General features: G+C 45.2%; 1 protein-coding gene across 1 annotated transcript; it reads left to right on the top strand.

Moving 5' to 3' along the window:
* The first annotated feature begins 491 nt into the window (after positions 1-491).
* bcl2b (BCL2 apoptosis regulator b) lies at positions 492-25,638 on the top strand. Its single transcript, XM_062404069.1, has 2 exons — positions 492-1,762; positions 22,997-25,638. The coding sequence occupies exons 1-2, from the start codon at positions 1,214-1,216 to the stop codon at positions 23,132-23,134; spliced, it is 687 nt and encodes a 228-aa protein (XP_062260053.1). The 5' UTR covers positions 492-1,213; the 3' UTR covers positions 23,135-25,638.

Raw genomic sequence — 25,638 nt, 5'->3', positions numbered from 1 at the left:
AGTTGAGGAAAACATTTTGGCTGAAAGTCTCAGCTCAGTGCGAGTGAGATGTGTCTTTCAGAAGTTCGGGAAGGGTCGTGGGAGTTTAACTATTCTGTTTGATGTTATGAGATTTTAATCTTCCATGAGGGCACTTTCCACAGCAGCAGCAACCCTCTCTCAAATTTGCAACATGCAGGATTTTGTTATGCTTTGTTTGTCCCATTTGAGAATAAGAAGTAGACATACAACAATTTAACAAAGAAATGCTAAAGGACACTAGAAAGGGCATCAGAGGACGGAGGGAAATTGTATACAGGTACATCAATGTTGTGCTGCAGCACTGGATCTCCTTCCACAAGGGGGTGGCTGGACCACATCACAGTAGCCCTGTATGCTGCTCATGAATGAGCCAACATCTTGTAAAGAGATTTCCTTGCTCTTTTCCGGATGAGCAGCCGAAAGAAAGCTGTCTGGGTTTAAAAAAACAAAAAAAAACACACGTTGTTTAAACACGTATTAATACGAATATACGCTGTTAATGGTCCTTGGTGCACTTTTTCATCATTCACTCGCAGTCTCCGAGCTCAGCTAAAGGAGTTAATTTGCGTCGCTGACGTCAGGAATACCTCACCAGCCAGAGCGCGGCCCACTGGCGGCGGTGGGCAGGCTGCTGCTGCTGCTGCTGCTGAAGAGGATAGGAGCAGCCACGGAGGAAGAGGACTCCAGTCCGACCTTGTCTGGCTCACGGTCCCGCGCACGGTTTGTGCGTAAAAACGCTGCTAAAACAGTTGGCGGCGTTTTAACGCCCCTTCAGGCGCGCACAACTCCGGCCTTCATTCATGTCCTTCTGGGTATTTTAACCACTTCTGGGTAACGTGCACCGGAGAGCAACACTATACTCCAACCCTCTTCCGCATATTGGATTTCTGTGCTGAGAGAAGGTCGCCCGTGTCCCTCCAAGGAATCGGGGAAGGAAGATTGCTGCTTCCACGGACTCAGTACATTTTTGACTTTTAAAACGTTTGCTGCACAGTTTTAATCAAAGGATTTCCTCAACTCTTGAAGCGTTTTCTGCCTGCTGGCGGCGATTACTCATTTGCATCGCTTGCATTTGAATTTGTGGAGCCGGATTTCGGGACAGGCTTGTGCATAAGGAGCAGTGCACATTCGATCATAATGCATTTGATTTAGGACACCATCTGTCTACACGAAGTCCCCAAATTAAGCCGGGATGGCGAGCGAGAGTAATCGTTATATTGTGGAAAAGTACATCTGCCATAAACTCTCCAAGAGGGGCTTCGAGTGGGGGTTCGATGATGTACGGGACGAGGATGAAGCGGATAACGGGTCGATAGTTTCCCCTCCGCCGACTTTGGTGCGCCGGTGCCGAGAAGCCAGCACCGGGCCCGACAACCAGAGCCTCCCCAGCCTGTTCCGACGGCTCCCGCAGTCCGAGCCGCACGATGCCATCCACCGGGTCCTGCGGGAGGCTGGGGACGAACTTGAGAGACTGTACCAGCCGGACTTCACGGAGATGTCGCGGCAGCTCTACCTCACCTCCAACACGGCGCAGAGGCGGTTCGCCGAGGTGATCGACGAGCTGTTCCGGGACGGAGTGAACTGGGGCCGGATTATCGCCTTCTTCGAGTTCGGGGGCACCGTGTGCGTGGAGTGCGCGGCCCGGGAGGAGATGACATCGCAGGTGGAGAACATCGCGGAGTGGATGACAGAGTATTTGAATGGACCTCTAAACAGCTGGATTAAAGACAACGGGGGATGGGTAGGTGTGATTACCGTGTAGCTGCAGTTCTGGTGCCACGGTGGCGCAAAAGTGCTCCTTCGCTCTTTTCGCTTTTAATCAGTGAATTTCCGCTGAGTGCGTGTGTTGGTGTGGGATCAGCACGTGCCTTCTGCTTGGGTTAAATGTCACACAACGTTAAAACCACGTCCGGTGGTGATCATTAATAAAATCCATCTCGAGATGTGTCCATTACGCACGACAAGCGCTAGGGAGCGATCGAGATGGACGGGCTCACTCAGGAGGCTGCTCCGATTGGACGTTCCCGGTGGCTGTTTAACTCGTTTGGCCAATCAGGGAGCGTGCTCTGTCACACCTCCCGACGCTGCATTGTGAAAGCCCGCCCTCTCCAGTGGATCGCCAGCGGCAGCCACACAGACGTCAGGGAGAGTGCAGGATAAAGACCCAAGAGAAAATCGAGTTCACAAAACCAGTATTTTCTTGTGGCACACTAGAGAAAAGTCCGGCACGGCTGTTTCATTCATTTTCATTCTCTGAGGCCTCCTGTGCTGTGGAGCTCTGGTGCAGCAGGCTGGATGTGACGCAACGAGTCATAATCCCAGCAGAAGGGAAGAGGCCAGACACATGTCAGCAAAGAGAAAACTATTGAATTAATGTGCTCAGGCCTCTGGTCATGGCCGGTCAGGGTTGAGCTCACACGAGCTTCAGGTAGGAACGAGGGCAGGCATCTCAAGAACACACGTCCTGCACAGAGGCACAGAGAGGAATCCATTTCTGTTTCTGTGACTTCTTTGCTCCCCCGCAGCTGCTAAACCAATCTGCCATGAATTAGCCTCTAATTAGCAGTGGTGCTCTTAATGAGAGCATAACATTTGTGCTGCTTGGTTATTATAGCTGGAAGGTATCAGATTTGGAGATGTAGGGGTGGGGGGGACGGTCATCAATGATTCATATTGAACATATCTTCTCAAAGGGAAGGACCGTTTAACATTCCCCTTGAGTGTGCTTTGCCCCTGGAGGTGGCAGGTTGTGGCACATATCAAAGGCAGCCACAGAGAGGGGAGCCCTCCAGGAACACAGGGCCCTCATCCCCACAGCCGCGTGTGTTTAACATGCACTCCTCCGTGCATTCAGGTTGGAACTCTTTTGTCTGCCTTTATTCCCCCAGACCTGTGCCTTGAAGCTGCCACAGGCCGGCCTGCTCTGTCTGTGGAGCCTGTGCCCACTGCACGATAATGTAGGTCATCATCATCGTCGTCTGTGTTTTCCATCGGGGCGGAGAGGGCTGTGTCTCTGCTGCTCTGCATCCACTGGAGAGCGAAAGCACAGTCTTTTTTTAATCCAAAGGATTATTTAGGATTATTTGAAAACATATGTCTCCAGTTTGGTTCACTTTGGTTGAGATCTGCTCTCAACAGCTCAAAAGCCACATCCAAATGAAGGGGGCTCAAACGAGGCTCCAAAACAGTTTAATACAGTGCACTCTTATCAGCCTAAATGTTTTAGAGCTCCAGGATCAGACACTGATGTTGATTTAGATGTTCATATGAATGCCTTCATCCTTTTGGGGAATTTCCTAACGTGTGTGTTTGTGTTGTTACCTGACCTTTAATAACTGACAATGCAGGCACAGAGCTTTGTCTGCGCTCTCTGGACTGGGTTTGTGAAATTCAGTGGGCTCGTTGGCTGGATTTGGAAATATAATGAAGTCATTCAGTGTGTGCTAAATAGAGGTTGTTTTCTCCTTATTCAAAGAAAAGTTTGGCTTTCTACTGATGACATTACAATGTTTTTTTAGTGTAGTTGGTTTGACTTCTTCCTGAGTTCTGAATCCACATAACTCACAGGTTGGATATATTTCCCTTGAGTGAACTCGGGGCTGTGGGCAGAGAAGCTTTGATTAACAGTGAATCTTTTTTATTCATCCATTGTTGTATCTTTCTTGGCTTTAAACACAATAATAGCAGAATCAGCCAATCAAATACTCCTTGTGTATTCGTTTTTGATGGTAGAATGCACACCCCCATGCAGCTGCGGAAAAAAACTGAGGACACAACCTCAGTGTCATCTGTTGTAGCCTGGTTTGGCTTGAACAATGGCCGCCACTGCTTGGAAGTATGTGGCAAACAAGCTGTTTTATTGTGAAAGTCTCGAGTGGATTTCAATGAAGCAACCGTGCCACGTTTCTTAATCCAAGTCGCTCATCATGGACCTGCCTGAGGGAATTGTGCATCCATTTTGGGGTCACACTTATATTGGCTTGTTTCCTTTTATCCATTAACTGCAGGTAGATGCAAGTAAATTAATCAGACTAAAGCACATTTCATGTAACTGTCCCTGCACTGTTGACCAAAACAAGTGACACTATATCTTTTGGTGATGTTGACGTAGCTTCCCAACGTTGACAATGTTGAACAAACATGGTTGCATTCAGACAGGTTGTGTTTATGCTTGCTCATGCTATCCGTTGTGTTATTGCTCAGGGGGGAATCCTGTGTTTTCCACCACTCTTGAAACAAAGGTGGGAGCTAATCAACCCATTACTGGCATTTTGACATGTTAGAGTGGTGTGGAAACAGGTTTCTATCAGCCACCCTCTGTTTCCTGTTGTTTCTGAGACAATTTGAGCCTGAAACAGTAGCGCCCACTAATCATTGTTGAGTCTAGGCATCCCCAGTGAGTCAAATATAGTTTTAGTTAAATACAGCTATCTGCACATTCAAAAATAACAATGCACTTACTGTATTTGCAAAATCCAAAGCTCAGGGTGAAATTGCAGCCAACCGCACTTATTACTTCCCTCGCTCTAGGGGGTGCAACACTGTTCCCTCACGCTCGGTTCTAAACTCAACCTTTGTTGTGACAGAAATTGCTCACATCAGGGGACGATTGCATCGAGGCCACAGTCTCGCCCACATGAAGGTGCACAAATGTGTTTTATTTACTGGTGCTTGCAGTAAATAAAAAAAGATTGTACAAAGTGGCAGGCGGCGGTCAGCTCCTGAAATGACGTGCGTGACCTCTGTTATATTTACTGCCAGAGGGGGCAGCACATAGCAAAATGCCTAAATGCATTGCAAAATGCCTAAATGTGTTGTGGAGTAAAAGCAACAGTTTCACAACTTTGGAAAGTTAAGTGAGAGCAGCTACAGAAACTGATTCCTGTTTTTTTCCTCTCCGTTTTTTTTAGTCATGCTGTAGAGATGCAAATGTCTGTCAGTAAGTTGGCTGGTCTACCTCAGCAGTTTGGACTTAAATATCTCAACAACTATAGTTACAACATTTTGATGGCCCCCAGAGGATGAACCCTAATGTGAGTGTGGTTATCCCATGACTTTTCCTCTTCAGTCACAATGAGGATACAACTTGTAGTTTTCAGTTAATCTCAACAACTATTGGATATGACATTTTGTTCAGACATTGATGGTCCCCAGAGGATGCATCTTACTCAGTTTGGTGGTCTAACAACTTTGTTTCTAGTGTCACAAGGAGGTTATCAATTGTGGTATTTAGTTCATCTCAATAACTTTTGGATATTTGGTTTTGTTCAGACATTGAAGGTGCCCAGAGGATGAATCGTATCGAGTCTGGTTATCCAATGATTTTCCCTCTAGTGTCACAATGAGTTTACAAATTTTGATCGTTATTGGAAAATATCTCAATTATTAGATGGATTGCCATGAAATTTGCTTCACACGTTGACAGGCCCCTCAGGATGAACTTTAATAACTGGGGAGAACAACTGGGTTTTCATTTAGCGCCAGCATCAAGTCCAAATGTCCAAATGTCTAATTCCTCAGTTTATTAATAACCATGTGAAAACACATTTTCAACTGTCTTGGCTGTTAGTTCTGACGCGTGCCAACAAGCAAGCGCTAACATGCAAAACCTTGGGTGGTGAACATAGCACACATGGTACTTACTTAACACCAGGATGTGAGCATTGTCATTTTGAGCAGGTAATCACACAGACGCAAACTTTTAACTCCGTCGTCTCGTTTTTCGAGTCTTGTTTTCATCATGAAGGAGCTGAGGGGCGTAAAAGCCCTTTTTTTGCAGCCTCAAACAGCAGGATCAGGTGTCTGAGGAATGCTGCTAACCAGGTGGCCTATTTCTCTGTGTGCCTCACAGGTGTGTGTGTGTGTTTCAGGACAGGACAATGCTAGTTGGCTTGGTTTGGGTCCAACCAGTGGGGAATCCCCGAGCACAATCTGCCCATCAACGGGTGGGACCTGCATGCTGCTACGGTGTTGCGGGCGTCTGGCTGCACCCCTCTACTCCCTTGTTGCGGCTGAGTGGATCTAGTTCAGCGAGGAAGTCATTAATCTCCATATAGGTGACATGTCGGTGGGGAAGAGAGGAAAAAACAAAAACAAACTGAATTATAAAGGAAGCACAAACAGCCCATCATGGAAGAGTTAAAGAGGGCTCACTTACATTCAATTTGGGTCCTCTTGATTCTAATTCGTAATCTGTGTTTCCCTTGGCTGTCAACATACAAAAACAAGCCTCCATTGGTAATGGTGGGAATGCTACATTTGAGGAGTTGTGCCCTCTAATAAGCTCTAATAAGGTTTTTACTTGGTCGATCCAAGTAAAAACCTTCTCTTTTCACTCTGCCATTACAGTCCATCTCTCTTCATTTGATGTTCTTTATCAGTTCAACCTCACAACCCAGACTGTGGGACCAGCTCTGATGTCTTGTTCCCAGCAATCACACAGAGGAACGATTACTCATGCAAATAGCATTCAGGGGTTTTCACTCCCACCCATAATTTGCAAACGGAGAAATAACGACATAATTTCAGCCGCTGCAAGAGTAGAAAACTCTGCAGCTGACGCCGAGTTTGGAGATTTCAACGTCAATGTTGTTTCTTTATGTGGACTCCACAGCTCTGTAATAGAGACAAAGGGGCTTAGTGTGGCGAGAAGCAGCCAAGATTTCCCCCCTGTACTGTACCCCTTTTGCTGCGCAGGCCCCAGTCGCTCACCATCTGCCACCGTGTTTACACCCGTCAGCCCGGCAACTGTAATGGCAGAAACATTTCCTACAGACGCGGGCAGCTCTGGGCTGTACGTTCCTGAATCAATCCGACATTAGTGCTGTCTTTAAGGAGCAGCCCAGGAGGGATCTGGAGTCTCGCTGCTATCTGGCTCTCTGAGTGTTTGGAATACCTAAGGAAGAATGTCTAAGCCTGTTTAGGAGGTGTGGTGAGAATAACAATAAAAAGGCTCCTTCAGTCAGTTCTACTGCTGAGGTTTATCTGCCTAAAAGAAACTAATGGTTGACTGTTACATATAAGGATCTCATTTTACTTTTATCTTCACCTTTACGTTGAAAAAGATTTATATTATCAGATCTATATATTCATGCCTGATATATACAGGAATTTTGGGGCACAATTTACTGAAAAACCTCCTACAGGGGCGATGCAGCAGGTACGCATAGAACCTGGGGCCCCGAGCTGATGGCGGCATGGGGTGGGAGCCCCAAAAAACTCCTGATTATGTTCCTTCTCAATAACGACTTTCGTTAGTTATGTTCTGTGACTGCTATATACAGGAAACTGCAACCACACTACCAAAGCCAAAAGCTTTGTACTTTATGCAGTTTGCTGGAAGACTAGAACGTCTAAATCAGTGAGTGTGTTTGGGATTAATGTGTTTCTTTTTTGGGGAGGGTTGTTTGGTTTTAATAGTCCCTTCTGCCCAGGGCCCGTAAATTCACTTCAAACACACCTGGTTACCACATCTTTTTGTTCCCGAAAAGAATTGTCTTTGAGAAACAGCAAGTCTGGCTCTGCATCATTACTTTACAGACTTTTACTGCATACAACAACAAACCAAAGCTTTTGTGGCAGCTGGATACTGTGCCATCAATTATTAATTCAGCTATTTATTCGAAATTTGAGCCGCGATTCTTTCATTTTCTGACAGTGAAATCGAGTTGATCTTCAAACTGCAGACATGCTGTCGTTCTTAATCACAGAAACACGGCATCTCTTCAAAACTAATACAAAGAGAATATGTTTTTGTTCTCATTCTCTTCACTGGAACATGAGGTCAGACCTGCACTCTCAGATCTTTTCAACTCGACGTGACACTTGCCTCTATGTCATGTTTCCCATTCCATGGGTGCCATTGACGTGCCAGAAAATGAGCACCTTTGCTGTGTATGGGAAGCAGTCATTTAAAGGGATAGTTCAACCAAAGAGGAAAATTCACTCATAATGTACTCGCCACCATGCCGATCGAGGGATTTGAGTCCAATAAACACTTTTGGAGTTCCAGGGTTAAAAAGTGTTTTAGCCAAATCCAACACAATTGAAGTACATTGTGATGACTTTTTTCAAACGTATAAAAACAACAGAATAATAACTCAAGTAGAATTGGTAGAATTTGAATATAAGGGCTTCCGGACACTTGGATGTTACCACAGGAGCAGTAAAGAGGCGTTTTAAATGTTTTTTCTATTGATTTTGTACGTTTGAAGAAGGAGTTGTCACCATTTACTTACTATTGGATTTGGCTGAAACACTGTTTACCCCTGAAACTCCAAAATTGATTTTTGGACTCAAATGCTTCACCCACCACTCCATCGGCAGAATGCTGCGTAGAAAATTTGTGCATTTTTTATTTTTGTGTGAACTTTCCCTTTAACGTGATTAGCAGAGTTATACAGTTTCAGTTTCTGGAACGTAACTCTGGGGCTTTGCAGGCGCTCTGCTGGTTTTCCACGGCCTCGCCCCCCCCCCTCGAGACGCTCCACCCCATCCGGTGTTCTTATTTCTGGGCCTCCTCAGGAGAGCTGGAGGAATGTCTGCTGGGGGAACTGCCACTGTAAATAAATAATGGAGATGACCTGGGTGTTTCTTTCCTGAGCGGAGGGCGTGTGCGATTTGGTTCTTTTGTTGGACAGGCTATCATTTCAGCTGAGCGTGCTCCATTCAGGAACTGAGCTGTTGTCGGCCGGCGTGCTGACGTGTGCGTGTGGTTTTTGTTTTGTTTATTATGACTCTCTCTCCAGGCTGCTGGAGCCAATGTGTGTAGCCTGCAGACCGGTATTTGTGGCTTCAGCCATATGATTGTGTTTCCTCTGATTATTTTTGCTTAAATCAGCATCACCTCAACCTGCTGTCTTCCTGTTTCATAAGGGACACTGAGCTGTTTAAAAGCACCACCATCCCAGGCAGAACACTCACTGATGAATAATAAATGGAGGAGATAAACTTGGACACTAAATGGATGCCCCTCCAGTAGAATCTCAAAGGCTGTCTGAGCTCCCGCCAGGAGCTTACCTCTCTTTAGTTCCCTTCTTTATTCTCTTCTCCTTCTGTCTGCTCACCCCAGCACCATAAACACTCATTTATAAACGCCCACGTGCCAGGCCTCTTCACAAACAACACGCTAATACCCAGAGACATGGCCTCCAGTGTCAGGTAACACCCCGGATCCCTGAAAAATGCAGGGACACGTGAGAGGCCTCTAAATATAGTAATGTTACCATCACTGCTCCCGTGTGGTCCTTTAATTGTCATGTTACTCGTAAATCCCCGGCCTGTTCGCCTCTGTGCGATCAGGACACTTATCGTAAACCCGCTGCTGCTCTGCATGGAAAAGAACCAAAGCGTTTGAGATGGCAGATAAAAGAGTTTTCCACCTTTCCTGTCATGGTGGGAGCTGGGTAATGAGGAGCCCACTGAGACACCAGTTGACTTTGCCTTCGGGCCCACCCTTGCAAGCTGCGCTATATAAATTTAGGGCAAGGTTAAACGGTTCCTCCCATTGTCTAGCTTCTGTAGATATTTTTGGGACAAACCCCCCAAAAGGTTTCTATTTTTATGATTAAATATTCTCAATTAGTTTCCAGAGAAACAATGGCTACTGCTGTTTAAAATGCAAAGATGATGTCTTATGTCTGCCTGGTTCATGAAGGGAAAGCATTGTTGATGGAAAGTATAACCTAAATAGTAAATCCTGCAAATTAAGATTATTTAAAATGTACCCAAAATTGAGTGACAGTTCGTCCTGAAACAGTTTCCAGCCAAATAAATTGTCCCAGTAACCGCAGAGGTTTGTGTTTAGTACCTTTGGCATTTTATGATTGTTTTCAATGCTGATAATAAATACATGTGTATTATTACTATTAGGATTCTGGTACAAGACTCAGCAGTGGCTAGAGATTGTAAAGCAGTAATGCTTGGTTGGGCGTCATTCATTTCTTCTCATGTGTCCAGCATCCAGTCTATTACTATTCACTCTGCTTTGGTCTCCACCAAGAAAAAATATCTTAATCTTGAGCGGTTAAAACAGTTCAGTATGTTAACTCTGTGTTCAAGGTAGTTGTCTGTCAGCTGTTTGATTCCGGCGAGGTAGCATAGAATCGTTTTTTTGCTTTGTTGCTTATTAGCTTGATGCATCTTAGTGAAGCAAAACCAAAACAATGAGCTAAAAAAGGCTGAAATACTCGGTACTGCTGAGGGAACCTGCATCAAATCAAGTGTTAACTCTCTATTATCATGAATACAAGTCTCAGCTTTAGCAAAACACTGTTATTCCATTAACTTAGAGTTTAGAGTTGTTTGATTGAGCTGTCGCTTTTCAAGGTTTTGAAAGTTTATGAATGTACGCACACAGGCGAGCAAACACAAAAGCGGATGTCCTGGTGCAAATCAATTATTTGCCGTCCACAAAATGGCTGTGTACACACCCGCGCACATGCACACACACATCCACCGTGGCACAACAGTGTGTACACACAGAAGTGGATGTGGTAGTGTGAATCAATAATGCTGTGTTGTCACAGGGTGACATGTGAGCCATGGCAGGGAGCAGATGGCCCCGGGGTCCCAAGCTTCCTGTTAGCGGTGCGCACACACTTGGACAAATGCACACACATGCACACAGACACACACACAAGCACTATCTCCCCTGGGATTTCCCAATGCAACTAGCCACAGCACTGACCATTAACAAACAGCATGCCATTATTGGCTCTTCTCTGAAATGCTGAGTACATGCCCTCCCAAAAACTGACAACAGCCAGATAATGGTAAATAGATTTCTCTGCCTGGTCCGTGGAGGTCTGGGGTAAATAACTCTCCGCACCCCTCCTGCAACCAACGTGATATTTGGGCAGCGCAGCAAACGTCCCACAGGAAATCGGATCTGTTTCAGTCGACGCTGTGAGTGAGGTCAGCCGTTGCTCGGATATCACTTTGACTATGTTGTATTGATTGAGCGTTTCCGATGGGGCTGTGTCGGTATCTCCCAGCAAAGACTCAATTAACCCAGTGAACCGGTGGCTGTGTGTGCAGGTGAAAGAAAGACCCCGACGAGATCATTTTCTCACGCTGCTCACTTTCACCTGATTGCAGAAAAAAAAGCAATACTCTCCGATCGTGAGATAAAAGCTTTGCACAGTACGTTGATGCGCTTATGTGGTAGGAAGCCGTGGCAGCGAGGATGAGCGGCTTCAGTGGTGAAGACATCTTGTCACCGTAACAGATAACCCCTGTTGCTTTCTGGGAAATCCTACTGCTACACTGACCTACCTCCGGCAGGAATATCCCAGCAGCACCGTGGCCCTGTTATACGAGTCTACTTCGAACGCCGCCTTTAATTGGTTATTCAACTCTCAAATAAAGACAGATACTTCAAAGGCAATGGGGAGAGTTGGAAAAAGGAGAACTGTCAGTGATTCCTTTTCTTCTTAGGTGTTTTATTTATCATTTTTTGGTATTTTTTTGACAGTACAGTGATTAGTGTCTGTGCATGTTCTCAGGAGGCATCTTTTTTTTTTTTTTTTTTCCCTTTTCATTTGCCTGGATTCAGTTATGTTAGGCGCCCTTTTGCTTTATAGAGAAGCGTTAACTCTGTGACCTGTCTAGACGAGGCTGGTGTCTGCAAATGTAACCGCACAAAGTTTAATCAACTCTGCTAATTGACCTGTAAAGTGCTTCATTTATCTTTCACACTTTATGACCATTCGTGGTTGTAAAAGAAAAAGAGAGAGAGTCCAATAACTATGCGTGTTCTCCACATTTAATCTACAGAATTTCATTATACCATTGTGGGGAAAAAAAAAAGAGCTTTGATTGTCACTGTGTCAAATTATCAGTTGGCTGGTTCAAACTCATCCTCTGAAGCCACCCAGTCTATCAGGGTGAGGCAGCCAGACTCCTTGACCTTCGATATTCTCATTAATACAAGTCCACATTCCTGCACTCTGGGGAGGAGATGGGTTGGAAAAATATTCCTGGATGAAATGGCTGAACTTCACAAGGAGTCTTTGATCAGAAGGTGAGGCTAACAGGGTTGTAGAGGAGGAGAGCAGGGAGAGGAGGCTTGTAAAGCCATAAACACACAGTCCTTACCCTCTGACCACCACATGTACCGCAGCCAGGTCCAGGCTGGCGAGGTGATAGTCGGGGGGAAAAAGTAATCACGGTTTCCACCGCCAAGGTTGAAAGACCAAAGCAAAACAAATGTAGCTAGTAGATAAAGAGGGTTTGATCTCATGGAGTTCAGTGAGCTAATCTACGCCCACTCCACAGACATTTACAGAGCAAACATAGTTCAAGTCTCCTGTTCAAGTCATCTGACTCAACGATCATCTGATTCTCAGCTGATCCACCTCCTGACTAGAAAGCAGAGGAAAGAGCACACCGGCGTTAAGTAGCACAAGAATAAATAAAGAAGGAACATTTCAAACACGCCCTGGTTCATATATGTGTCAATGTATTCCTGTGTACAGATTAGCTAAAATGAACTTTATAGATCCCAGGCCAGGTAGGTTCATTCATTATAGCAACAAATACATATATATAATATCACTGTAGCATTCTTTACCATGATGGATGGCTTATGGCTAGACAGATAGTAGGTGTAAATTCGCAATAAAATACAATATGAAAATAAAAATGGCCTTTTAATTTATCTACAGAAGAAAAGTCTTTATTTTATATACTCTCATCTTCAATTCACATGGCATCTATGTTATTTGACAACAGACAGTCTCTGAATGTAACTAATGACATTGTCCATGGATTATTCCGGGGAGACAATGCTTTAAAAAAAAACTCTATTAGGAACTGACATGTTCCTTATTAGCTTTCTGCACATTTCACACCAGACCAGCGATGTCACAATAGGCAACTTATTATCATTCCTCATGTACGCTCTGTTTCCCTTTGGTCTGTGTGTGAAGACTGGGAAGGTCACACAGCTTAGCGTGAGCCAACCTGCACAGATAATTCAAACTATCCTTCTTTTTAAAAAGCGTACAGCCCAGCGAAGCTTCTCCAAGGTCCCTGTGAGGACAGGGAGTAGAAGTGACACCCACCTCAGCTCTGAGCCACCGAATGAAGCTTCATAATCACTCATTTATGTTTGAGATGGGTGTAGTTCTAGTTATTTTATTACATAATGTAAGTGTGTGTGTTTAAGCCGTGTTCCTTATGCGGATGACTTATCTCAGGCTTCATTCCTCCTCATATCAGGCCTCTCGGGTGTGCACAGTGCAGTTGTTTGTTACCACACATCAATGCATTCCTCTCATTCCTTTCCCCCTCAGCCTGGATGAAAATCAGCTGGTTGCCTGAGAGAGGTCATTGAACTTTCCCCCAGTATTTCCAGTCTGAAAGAAGGGGGAAGAAGAGGGGGGTTGGGGGGATGTCTGTGCAGAGAACGTCTTGTGCTCACTCTGAGATTCGGAAAGATTTGGCTGTGGGTATCGGCTTAGGTTGTTTTTTTTGTCGGAAGTTAAAATGTGCGAAGAATAATGATCTCGTTCCCTCCCTCCTGTTTCTAAATGACCTCACTCTCCATGCAGGATACGGGATGTTTGGTCACGCATTTCACAATTTTCAGCTCTCAGCCTGTGGTTAAGCTGCTTTCCTTCCCATATTGAGTTTTGCTTTGTCTTCCCACATGTTTTTCGCATGATGCAAATATGGAAACCAGTACCGGTGGAAGTTTTCAGATCGTTTTGCTTTGGTAAAAGTAATAGTACAACAGCATTCAAAACCTTACAAAAGTGCTATGGCAAAATCTACTTATTATGATTATTATGATTAGAAGTAAAAGTAGAAGTAGTAGTATTAGCCTTTATTTAACCAGTTAAGTCCCATTGACACTAAAAATCTATTTCACAAGGGAAGCCTTTTAAGACTGGATTATATAAAACACTAACACAGTTGATCTGTGCTCTAACATGATAACGTTAGAGTGAACAGGTTTATATATATATATATATCAGAAACTACCTAAGAATCAATAACAGTCAGGCTCTATTTAAAGTACAATATTTCTCTCTACAGTGTTGTAGAGTAGAAGAAAGACACATACAGTATTTAAGTTAATGCACTTTCCACCACTGGCAGCAGATGCCTTCAGTGTGACTGTATGGAAAATGTTCAGCTTCTCTTTTCCCCACTTTCAAGTGTCTTCCTGAGGGAGCTGCCTGCGCCTCAAACAGACGATTGTTTTCTCCGACATTATCGGACATCTGAGATCCTCAATCTGCTCAGCTCGCCCTCTGTGGCCTCTCTCATTCACGTGGGCACATGGAGAACATAGCAAAACCTGGGAGGCCACGTGTGAACCGCTCTGAAAGCGCCTAAAGTGACAAGCTTTTCATTTATCTGCAGAGTTTACAAGATGTCTCCCGTATGAACGAGGAGACTACGAGAGGCGCTGGCCCGTCTGGCTTTGATGTCCCTATGCATTCTCCTCCGCCAACATGTTTAATTCTCTGTCGGATGATGTTACACTCGACTTGTTTGGCAGTGCTTCTGCTTCTTGTAACTTGGGATGTCATCAAAAGCAAAATCACAACATTGCCGGGAAATAAAACCTGGCCCTTTGTCATGGTTTCGTGTTCTTTCACTGGAGGCGAAGATTTACAAGTCGCTTAATGGTTCAAAACAAATACAAATCTCTTGGTTACAGTGCCTAACCCCCCCCCCCACCCCACCCCACCCTTCCTTTCTCCACAGCGGCATTTGTATGACTACATGTTTGGCCTGCATCAGTCTTTCCCTAGTTACCCACACAGACTGATTCAACCGTTCTTGGCTGCACCACAGAGAAGCCATAGTCTCAACTTAGACAGTGATGTCATCCCCACAGTGTTTGGCAAAGGAAGTGACTTCACACAAACTGAACAGAAGCCCCTGTTTCTGAACATCGGGTTGTGTCATTCTGTTACGCAAGAGCTGGAAAGAAGGAAAAAAGCTCAGATTCAAGCCGCACAAAAGCACAAGTGCGGCGACGCTGAATGCTTCATTTCAAGAAAATCCCAAAGAAGATGACATCATGAGTTCAGATCAATTAGTACGCTGCACATGGCGTTCCCAAACATCCCGCTCTTTACGCCATATACAGTGGTTCTTCAGAGACAGCAGCCTATTCTCAGCGTGGCTGTGGCTCAGATGGTGGTTGTGTGGTCTCAAGGTCTTAGGGGGCTGAGCGGTGACTTTTAAGGCTAGAGGCACCGTGCCGCCCCTGTCACAGGAAATGAACCTCTCCCATGGGCTGTGTCTGTCACAGGAGAGGCAACAGGCCACTCGGGAGTCCGCTGGTTCCCACGCTCTCTATCGGGCGTCTTTTTTTATCTGAACCAATCCACCGGAGCAGTCCAGCGACGGGGGCTTCACATGCTCCATTGTTTCACCACAAATAAGTGATGCTTTAGTTCCTGTTCACAGCAGTAGACCGCTGATTTAAGGCACTTTAAAATGTGAAAGTTTAATGATTACCTAAACGTTAGTGAATGGGAAACTGGCCTTGCCTCTTTGTCAGTGGAACTCTTCTGCATGTTTTGAATTCTTCAGATAACTTCCTCCACCAAGTGGCTCTTTGTACCAGCAACAAAACAACACAGGACGGAGAGTTTTCACTCAGCCATCCCAGAGAAAAGCACCGCAGCTTACTGGTTCTCATGATGCGTACATGGTTTTTTTTTTAAGCCACAAAAACACGTCATCAGAGCAGCCGATGTACCGCGCGTGGTTTCCTTGGAGACAAAAGGTAGATTTATTAGACACCACCATTGCAGACTTCCGGTGCTTTTCTCGAAAAAACAACTCAAGCCAGGTTTAATGCACTCCAAACACATCGGCCTCCACACTTGTGAGCAATGACTCAGCGGCCCCTTTTCCATTCCCTGCTCTTGCACGTCACCAGTGGCCTTTTAAACAGGAGAGAGTTGTTTTCATTAAAGTGGGCCGCCCTGCAGCAGAGGTAGAGATGAGACCCTCTTGATATTGAGTCGTATCCCAGCAGCTGCAGCTTTCTGCCCGGCTCAACTCTTGTCGCTTCCTCCCCCGGATGGGTTCGGCACAGACGTCTTTTGAGCTGCATTGTATCTATTTCAGGAAGCCATTGTGCCAAGTGGTGGTAATTGTAAAGGATCTGGGATGAATGCTGGAGGTTGAAATGGGTTTCAAGGTCAAAACCATCGGAGAGGATTGTTTTAAAAAATAAAAGAGGTTGTCTGATTTATTGTGAGAGAGTGGGACTGTGTCTCTGTAGCTTTCCCTTTGCTCTGATGTCTCTTCTCTCGGCATGTGACTGATTGTAAATGGCTCTCTCTGAGCATGGGGAAGGTGTGAAGAGGTCCCGAGGCGCCCAGGAGAGCTGGAGGAGAGGGAGGTGACAGGAGAGCAAAGCCCCCACTCTGCATCCCTCGCTCCCCTGTGCCCGCAAGGTAACCCAGTCCTTCATTGCACGTTGGATCAAAGCTGGTCAATAAAAATCAGCGGGCTCGACGAGAACAAACGGCCTGCGAGGATCAGACACAACTGCTCAGTCAAGGGTAGGCAGATAGATCGGGGGATGTTCGCCAGCTCGAAATCTCTCTGCTCTCCAAGAAAAACCTCAGAAAAACTACAAGCGTCTGCACAAATTGGACGGTTTGACTCCAGTGGTTCTTCTGCTGCCTCCTTAATGGGATGAAAAAGAAAACAAGTTTACTGAAGCATTATTCATCGCCTAAGAAACCAAAGTCTCATGTGTAAAGATATAGTCCTCATTTATCTGGTGGTTTAGACGATAAATAATGGAGACAATAATAAAAAAGCACAGAGAGTCATGAGGAGTGTGGGTGATTCACTGGCGATCACGTTTCATGTTCCAGCGGAGCAGGCCCACTCTCACGGGGGAGCGTGTTGTTTTGTAAACACACAAACGCTGCCGCTGACGCAAATTTGAATATTTATGAGGCTTTGGGTTAAAGCATCTGACGTCAAGATTGTTTCTCCCTTTACACTGGAGTCCGGTGTAATGACGGTTGGAAGCAAACCAGTGTGAAACCTGAGTCTTCAATGGAATTCTAGAGGAGGAAAATGAAAACGGTTTCTCTGTTTCCTTGGTTTGATGTCGGGACTCCTCCTTTTGATTCTTTTTATTTCCAGACAGACTGAGGTTTCTTCAGAGTTACAATCTCGTCTGGTTGTTAATAAGCTGGTAGTTGTGAAGCTACATGTGGAACCAGATATTGAAAACCTTTTGTGCTTAATTCCATCACTTTTATTAAATTGTAAGTATCTTGTTTAAGGACAGTTTGGTGCTTTAGTGTGGAGAATTATTTTTCATTTGGTTCAGTGGTTCAATGTGTCCTCAGCAGGGTTGTAGCTCTCTGTGCTTATACAAAGACACATTAGGACATTGATCATCCTACACTGGTCTAGAACTGATTTTAGAAAAAAATTTCATGATGAATTACCTGCTGATTATTTTATTGAGATTTCCTAATAAATAGTTTAGTCTAAACATGTTAAAAAATAGTGGAACATTTTCCTAAGAAATTCCCAGAGCCTGTGTTGAAAAATTGTAAAATGCCGTTTCATTGGGGGATGAGCTTAATTTCGTAGCTGGTAACAATGACTTCTCTCAAGGACAAATTAAACACAGATTCTTTTTTCTTAACTGTGTTTATTTGCTCAGCTTCAGGATGAGCACCGCCAGCTATGGCCCCGTTTGGACCAGTCTGGATGCTAAGCTAATGCTAACCAGCTGTTGGTGGTCACTTTGTATTCAACAGATGAGCGAGGTTTCGATTCTCTCCTCTTGACTCTGCAACAGAGACATTTACATGCAGGATGTCGATAATGCAAAACAGCGCAGGAATAATTACCTATTGATCGACCAATCGCTGAATTGACCAATTGTTTGACCTCTGTGAGGATGTCTTATGTAAACAATGAGACATAGACATTTATTATATCTTTGTATTGTCTGATCTACTAAAAGTTTGTTTGTTGATTCATTTCCAGATATTAACAACCTTCCCTCGGCTGTGAGGTCTTTGTTTCAAGGTGTTGCAGTATTGTCGCAGATCGTGAAGGGCTCGGGCTCCTCAGCTCCGAGCTGTGTGCTGGTGCTGACGCAGGGGGATTCACCGGGTAATGAGTATTGCAACAAACTCCCCCGTCATCTCATTTTTGCCAGTCCGGTCGATGGATGACAGTCTCAGTCCCCTGACTTGATCGAACCTGACCTTGCTGCCAGACGCGCTGCCACGCTCTGCTTCCTGCCACCCTTTGTGTGTGGAGAGAGTTGTTATATATTTTCTTTCTGCATGTGTCTGCAATGGTTCATAAAGTAACCATATGCACACATGAAAGGGATATATATAAGTGTGGCCCATACTACGATCAAAACAGATAGATTACAAAGGACATTCATGCCTTTCTTGCGCTTTTTTAAAATCTCCCATTACTTCCCTGTGGCTCCTGAAATGGGAGTTTAGTTTGACTTTAATTAGCTGCGGAGAAGTCTGCGAGAGGCTCATTAGAAAATCAAAGAGCAGCAGCGTATGCAATATTGTAAGTGTGTTACTGTTTCAATGCTTAGGAAATAAACAGAGCGTGGGGAGCAGCTCGGTTCAGAGGTGGAGAAAGCAGCAAAGCCACAACAGGCACTTTAATTACAAGCTGAACTTTAACCCACATCCCCTTTCTCTCTGTCCCGGTCTGCCCGCAATTACCCGTGGAAACGTCCCACAGCAGAGACGACTGCCTAATCATTTTTCTGTTTTGGCAAAGCGCTGCTTGGGGTTTTTAACGGAGCTGTAGCCAAGTGCACAAGATGACTCATTATCCTGCACACAAGCCCAGGGTTTACCCGAAGGAATCAGCAAATGGTTGCTAGGCCCATTTCCCGGTCACATATGGCCATCGAAGGAGGACGACAGGGCAGAATCCCTTTTGTGTGCGCGAGAAAGACACCCAGAGGTCTAAATCATGTGAAAAACAAATCAGAGGTCGAGGACAGGCCCTCTCCTGCTGGTGGGAAAAGCAAATCATGTGTGAAGTTTCCAGCCTGGGTAACAATGACGCTCGGGCAGCAAAGTCGCCACCCCATGGCTGAGTACAGGATCCTCTCAAGTCCTCGCTGCTCAGTCTGACGCCTTCACTCCTGTATGTGTCTCTCGCAGGGATTCATTGTGTGTTGCAAAAAAACAAAAAAAAAAACGCCTGGAAAGGGAGTGTGTAAACCTGGCTGGGCCCTTTCCCACTGGATTCATGGCTTCTGTGGGGCAGCTGTGACCTTTTAAAAGCCATTGATCCAAAAAGTGAATACTGTAGAGAGCTGCAGCCCGGACTTTATTTCCCAGATGCACACCTGCTGCTGGCGGCAGATGGTTTGCTGCAGGGCAAAGATGAGCTTTTTGGAGGATTATAGTTGTCTTTTGTTGACGTGATGAACGCAGATGTTTTGTCCTTTACTGTCCCGGTCAACCTTCTGTGTCCTCCTGCGCCAGCTGCTTACTGTTATTGTCCTTATTTTCCCTCAAAGGCTTTCATTTTCATTATGGGTAGTCAATAGAGACGGAGACAGAGGAGACAGGAATGTGAGAACAGAAAGTGCCAAGGTTTGTTTTTCACACCGCTCACATGGCCGCGGCAGCACCGCTCGCTAACGTGTGGGTGAAAAGGTTCCAGGAGCTGAAATGGAGCATGCCTCAGTCTCATGATATCCACCTGACACCCCTCCTCCCCTCCCGCCTTCCTCTATTTCCCAGCCCTCCCCTGAGTCAGTCTGGAGTTATTACCATCCGTGTCCTTGTGGGATTCTTTCAAACATCCATCACCGCTCTTACGAACCTCTTACTGTAATTGGCCCACTTTTTTTGTTTCAGACTTAAACAGATGATAATCAATCCCGACTGTCTGGGACATACCGAGGACACGCTTCATGACTTTGTCATTTAGCCGAGCACGCGCCGGAAGTGGTCGGCCATAATAACCCGATGCAGGACCTGGTGGCCGCTTTATGTAATTGCCTCAATAAACTGTAAATTTTCCAGTCGTAGGTGAAAAAGGGATAAAGTTGAGAGATGTCTTCTTGAGGTCTGACTAAAGAGCTTGTTCTATGATTGGTACCTGAATCCAGTCGGCCAGAGGGGGAGGTAATCATCACTGATAGACAGGGCTTGGGTTAGGCTAAACTAGTGTGGTAGTTCGAAACCTGCCTGTTTGGAATGGGCTGTTTGCTTTACCTGTGTTAATGCTGGTTGCAGCTTCTCCCTGCAGTAATTGAGCCACGCCAAGTAAAGACCTGCTGCCGGATTCAGTCCACAGAACCCGGAGGCTGCATCACCTCTGCTGTACAAAGAGCTGCTCACCTCTTTTTCCAGAATTCAGCGAAGCTCAACTTAGAACGCAGAACCCTGAACTGGAGAATCAGTTGTCGCAATCGTGCTGCTGCCACAGAGCACTCAAAGTTACCCAAACACATACCAAGTGAGATAAGGCTGATAAGATGAATGGTTCTTGAGATATGCGAGCCTCGTACCTACAGACAGGGACTTCTGGAATTGCTCGATAGATTATTAGATAGATTTTCCGAGGCCTGTTAGCATTGTCTCCAAGAACATATCAGCATTTAGCTCTGGTACAGCCTCACAGAGTCTTGTGTCTTAGCCCGGATAATTCAAATCGCTCAGCTGCAACAAAGGAAATGCCGTGTGGTTCAAGCTATTTCCAGCTGATTTAAGAGAGCAGTGTGTTTTGACACCAGAGGGTCTAAAGCGGGAAGAAACTGCTGATCCTTCCTCCTCTGTGTCACCGACTGGCCCCCAACCTCAAGAATGCCACAGGACGGGAAGGGAGGCGAGGGGGAAACAGGAAATACTTTTGTCTCCCTCGCTGCCCTCTGGAATGGATGTCTCCTTTTTTAGTCCTGTGTGGGCTTTTTGTTTGATGAAAGGAAATCGTACGTTAGAAAATGACAATTAATGGGAAGGGGAGTATCATGACCCAGTTCTGTTTGGATCAAGGTCGAATGAAATGTGTGTTTTCTAGTGAGACGCACACAAAACGTAATTACAGAAGGTAACCTGTGTTAAAGCAGACGGATTAAAGTAGAATAATATGATAATAAGTTCCCATGGGGACTGACACAGTAATGTTGTAGGGAAATAAACATAACTGTTCACCGTTGTTCACAGATCCAGTTACAAGCAAGAACTCAAAAGACCGAATGAGCTACGGCCTCAACGCGCTGCTATTGATATTCAATCGGAAACGTGTGTCACTGGAGGACACTCTGTAGCTCAATTTGAGATAATCTACTTGTGTGCGTGTGTGTATGTGGTTGGATGGGGGGGGGGGGGGCCTGGAGGCTTAGCACCGTGACTTCCTGTCCAGCTGTTCCTGCTGTCACCTCTTAAGAGCGGATGTCTGTATTTCCTCGTCTAAGACACGCAGCTAAATGCAGCCCGGGCCTCGCTCGCGCTTTCTCGGTGCGGAACGGGCCTAAAATAAAAAACTCCTGCGAGCAGCAGAAATCATTCATGTTACTCAGAGGGTCCGGGCTACATTAATATATTTATGCTTGAGTGCTGCGGCGCTCGTGCAAAAAAAGAAAAAGAAGGATCCTTTGACGTACAGTAGCCACAGGGCTCTTTGTGATTCCCAGGCTTGTTTACAGTGTGTTTCTGGGCGTGCAGCGTCTGAGGTTGTGCGTAGGAGCGCGTGAGGGACGATAAACAGAGGACGGGTGGATGGATGTAGCAGCCTGGGTGTAATTACACTATTTACATCTTAATGGATCAGTGGGCCTTTCTGGGTTTTCTCCGGGTGCTCCAGCTCCCTCCCACTCGTGCAGATTGGGGGAATGGAAACCTGGAGACACTAGCTTGACTGTAGGTGTGAATGGGAGAATGAACCTCGTCAATAATGGTTGGATTTATATTTATAGAATTTATATAAAAACTGATTTGGTTTTCCTCTGGTAGTATTTAGTCGTGCAGAGAGTTTGTCGTGTTAGTCTTCTCTCAGATGTACTTTCAACTTAAATCCATCCATTTTGACTTTCGTGGAATAATGTTTCTGTTACGCCAAATTATGAACAGGCCTGACTTTGAACACTTTCTCTTGAAAAAAAAACTACGTCTCTATAAAAACTGCTCCCTGGGAGGTCTGTGAATTATCCGGAGTGAAGAGGAAACCGCCTCTGGAAAGAGTTGCTGCTGTTGAGTGTTGAATATTTTAAAACATAATTCTTAAACATAATTTTTTAGTGCTAAGGGCAAGACTCTATTCACCCCAACTCTACTGGGAGTGGGAATTCATTAACCCAACCAGAACCATCATTCTTGCGCAGATAAAAATGAAGTCAAGTCAAATTATTCTTATAATTTGTGGGATCCAAATTATTAAAGCAATAATTAATTGATTTACACGAGCAGGTTCTGTCCATGGAGCCAAGTGCAGATACGTTATCGCATCGTCGTACAAGATGACATACAGTATCAACCACTAACCAGAAGGTCAGTGGTTCAATTCCCAGCTGATTCCACATTTCAAAGTGTCCTTGGACGAAATACTGTTCCCCTAACTGCCCCGTGGCTGTGCAGTGTATGAATGTGTCTTGTACTGGAGCCACACATTGGCACAGGCGGACATGTTGTGTAGCCTATTTTTAAGTCAGTCTTGCGTTGGCCTTTCTGTGAATATTAAACTGCTGCTGAAAATGATCCATGCAAATGTAATATCTGCTCCTGTTTAAAAGCTACAGAGTTGCCACATGCTATAGAAAATTCATGAGATCTTTGAAATGAATTGAATCACATTTGAATCAACGGTGCATTGAGACGTGTTGTGTCTTCAGTATGAGCGATAGACGTGACAGACTTATCTGTTGTTGTGTTTTCTAGTCGACTGCACCCATCAAATAACTGACTGAGGTAAATACAGTTTCTGTGACAGCCCAATTAAATGTCGGAATCCCTCCTCTGTTTCGCAGGAGGCCTTCGTGGAGCTGTACGACCGGCACGGGGACTCCGTCTTCAGCTGCTCCTGGCCCTCCATCAAGACGGTCTTCGGCCTGGCGGCGCTCGGGGCGGCCGGCCTCACCATCGGAGCCTACATGACGCAGAAGTGAACGAGCCCCGCGCTCGACTCTACTCCTCGGCATCCTCGCTCCTCTTCCTCGTGCCTCTCCTTCTTTTTAAAAATCCCTTTTTTTAAAGACTCCTCCTGACCCCTCAGAGACAACCCTCAGACTCTACCCAACCCGGCTCTCTTCAAAGGCCTTCCCTCGGAGAGCTCCCTCCTCCTCAGACCCCTTCACGTCAAAACAGACGCGCATCAAAACAACTGAAGTAGCCTGATGCACGGCCCATACAGAGCGAATGACGTCTAGAAAAGAGTACAGCTTAGATGTAATCACACTAAGCTGGGCCACAACTGAGGAGAGAGGAGGGATCAGTCGCATTTCTATCGTTCTTCTGCTTTTGTTTTGTTCTGCCTGCTTCTGTACTAGTTATAGCATGAACGTTGAGTGTTAGTGTAGACGCTGCATGTGTCAGAGAGCTCTGTTTGAAGGTCTTGATGATGGGCGTGCAGGGACGACCAAGATGATAATGATGGCGTCCCGTCCCCCCCACGCCGGAGAGGACACGGCCTCAAAACCGCCCCCCCCCCCCCCCCCTGCTTGTTAGGACGAAGAACCCTGTTTGAACCGTGGACTCCAGTTTGCCCCCTACAGCCGTCCTTCAAAGGACTTCCTCCACAGAACAGCTGCCCAGAATCTATAATGGAAACATCTCGCTAGAACCCAGCACGGTGTGTGTGCATGTGTGTGTGAGTGTGTAGGTGTGTGTATGTGTGTGAGTGTGTGTGTGTGTGTGTTTGTGTGCTGCTTTAGCTCTGTGGACAGCTCCAGTGAACACTGTACACACTGCACCATTATACTCTCCCTGGGCGGGACAGTGGAGGACTTTTTTTCAAACCACCTTGTTTGCTATTTTTATGTTAATTCAGAGTTCTTGCATCACACTAAACCCCAGCAGAGAAAGAGGTTTTTATTCAAGGAGAGGAGAAACCTGTCAGAGCAGCCTGTCGGTGCAGAGAAATGACATATACTGCAAGAAATGATGAGCACAGCACAAAACAGCAAGGTAGACGGGAAATAAACATTGCATTTCGGATTTTAAAACGAGAAGAGTGCACTCCTCAAGAGAAGTCAGTGTCAAGAGTCCTCTGCTAAATCATTCCCCCCATAAAAAAATCCCCCCCCCTCGCTGTCGGAACCCAGCGACCCTGAAAAAGCCGTCAGTTCTTTTGTATTTTCTACCTCTGTTGCAGTTTTCTTCCTCCTTTCACTCGGTCCACCCAGGTTTCAGAGACACGACCCGGCCAACATGTGTCCTGCAGCTGCTGAGGTCATCTCGCTAAACAATCCACTCGGACGTGGAAGTGGACTGAGGAATGTCCCGGCCGCTCGGGCGGCTTGTCCCGAGCAGCCGGGACCTGAGAGGTCACCTCTCTGCAGATTCATCCACTCATTGATTTGTTCCTCTCAGCCTGATATTTGATTTCATCGATGTTTGTCTTTAAAGTCGGATAGAAACGTTTCGGGGCTCACACACAATGTTTTATTGTGAACAGTCGTCGGTTATGGAAAAGTGGTTTTTCCATTTTTTTTCTCCAACTTCTTTGTTGCATGGTTGAAAGATGATGTCTTCACACAATGAATATTATGTGTAACCATATTTATAACAGAGTAGGTTAGAGGATAACTAATAACAACAGAGAAGTTGAGTTTTCTATTTATTGAGAGGTACCAGATCACAGACTTTTAACTTTCTTTGGTTTTGTTTTCACTTGTTTTTTTTTTTCTATTTCTATGGAATCACACTGTAACTACATTATTTTCCTGGCTGCTATTATAACAAGAAAAAGTTTAAAAAGTGAATTTCTGTGTCGTATTAATATCGGCTTAAGGCTGCTATACTGTTGATTTAAACATTTATTTACAGCTTCAACTGCCACAAATTAACAGTATAGTTCTAGAGAGCTGGAAACCAAAGTTAACTTGTATTAATCTTTGATTTAAAAACTGAAAACAACAACAAAAAAAAGAAGACAGAAAAACAAAAGTAGCTTAAGGAGAATTCGCGTCGCTCCGCCAGGTTCGGTGAGGCCTCGTGATCTCTCTCTGTGGAGGGTTTGTCTAGTGTTACTGTTCTATATCAGCTAAACCTTTTGTCAACTTTGTGCTCCGGCGATAACTCATTGCTTATCTGTAAAAAAAAATGTCCACCTGCCAGACCCAAATGACTTGTCTCCGTTATCACTCTATAAACCACCTCCACAACCCGGTGTGAGATATTCCAGTGACGTGTCTGTGAGAGAGGAACAGAGGCAGATTTAGGAGCAGGAATAGGAAACAGTTTAACAGCAATATACTGTAAGGTTTCTTTTTTTATATTCTCTGTGCATATATGAATGTAGGCACTATGGTTGCTGTTCTGTTTTATGTCTATAATCGCAAAACCTGTAGCACTTAAAAAAAAAAGTGAATTGTGTTTCTGTTGTTTACTGCTATATCCAAAATAAGCTAGTGGGATCACATTGTTCCTAATAAACCAGATTTCTCAAGCA

This window comes from Platichthys flesus, chromosome 14, assembly GCF_949316205.1.
Source record: "Platichthys flesus chromosome 14, fPlaFle2.1, whole genome shotgun sequence".
Lineage (NCBI taxonomy): Eukaryota > Metazoa > Chordata > Actinopteri > Pleuronectiformes > Pleuronectidae > Platichthys > Platichthys flesus.
The sequence above is the reverse complement of the archived record's forward strand: the minus strand, read 5'-3'. Positions and strand labels throughout refer to the sequence as shown.

Bases quoted from the DNA above. Each gene is read 5' to 3' on its own strand.
- bcl2b (XM_062404069.1), top strand. From the start codon at position 1,214: ATGGCGAGCGAGAGTAATCGTTATATTGTGGAAAAGTACATCTGCCAT. The intron at 1,763-22,996 runs GTAGGTGTGATT...TCTGTTTCGCAG, and splicing joins TTAAAGACAACGGGGGATGG to GAGGCCTTCGTGGAGCTGTA.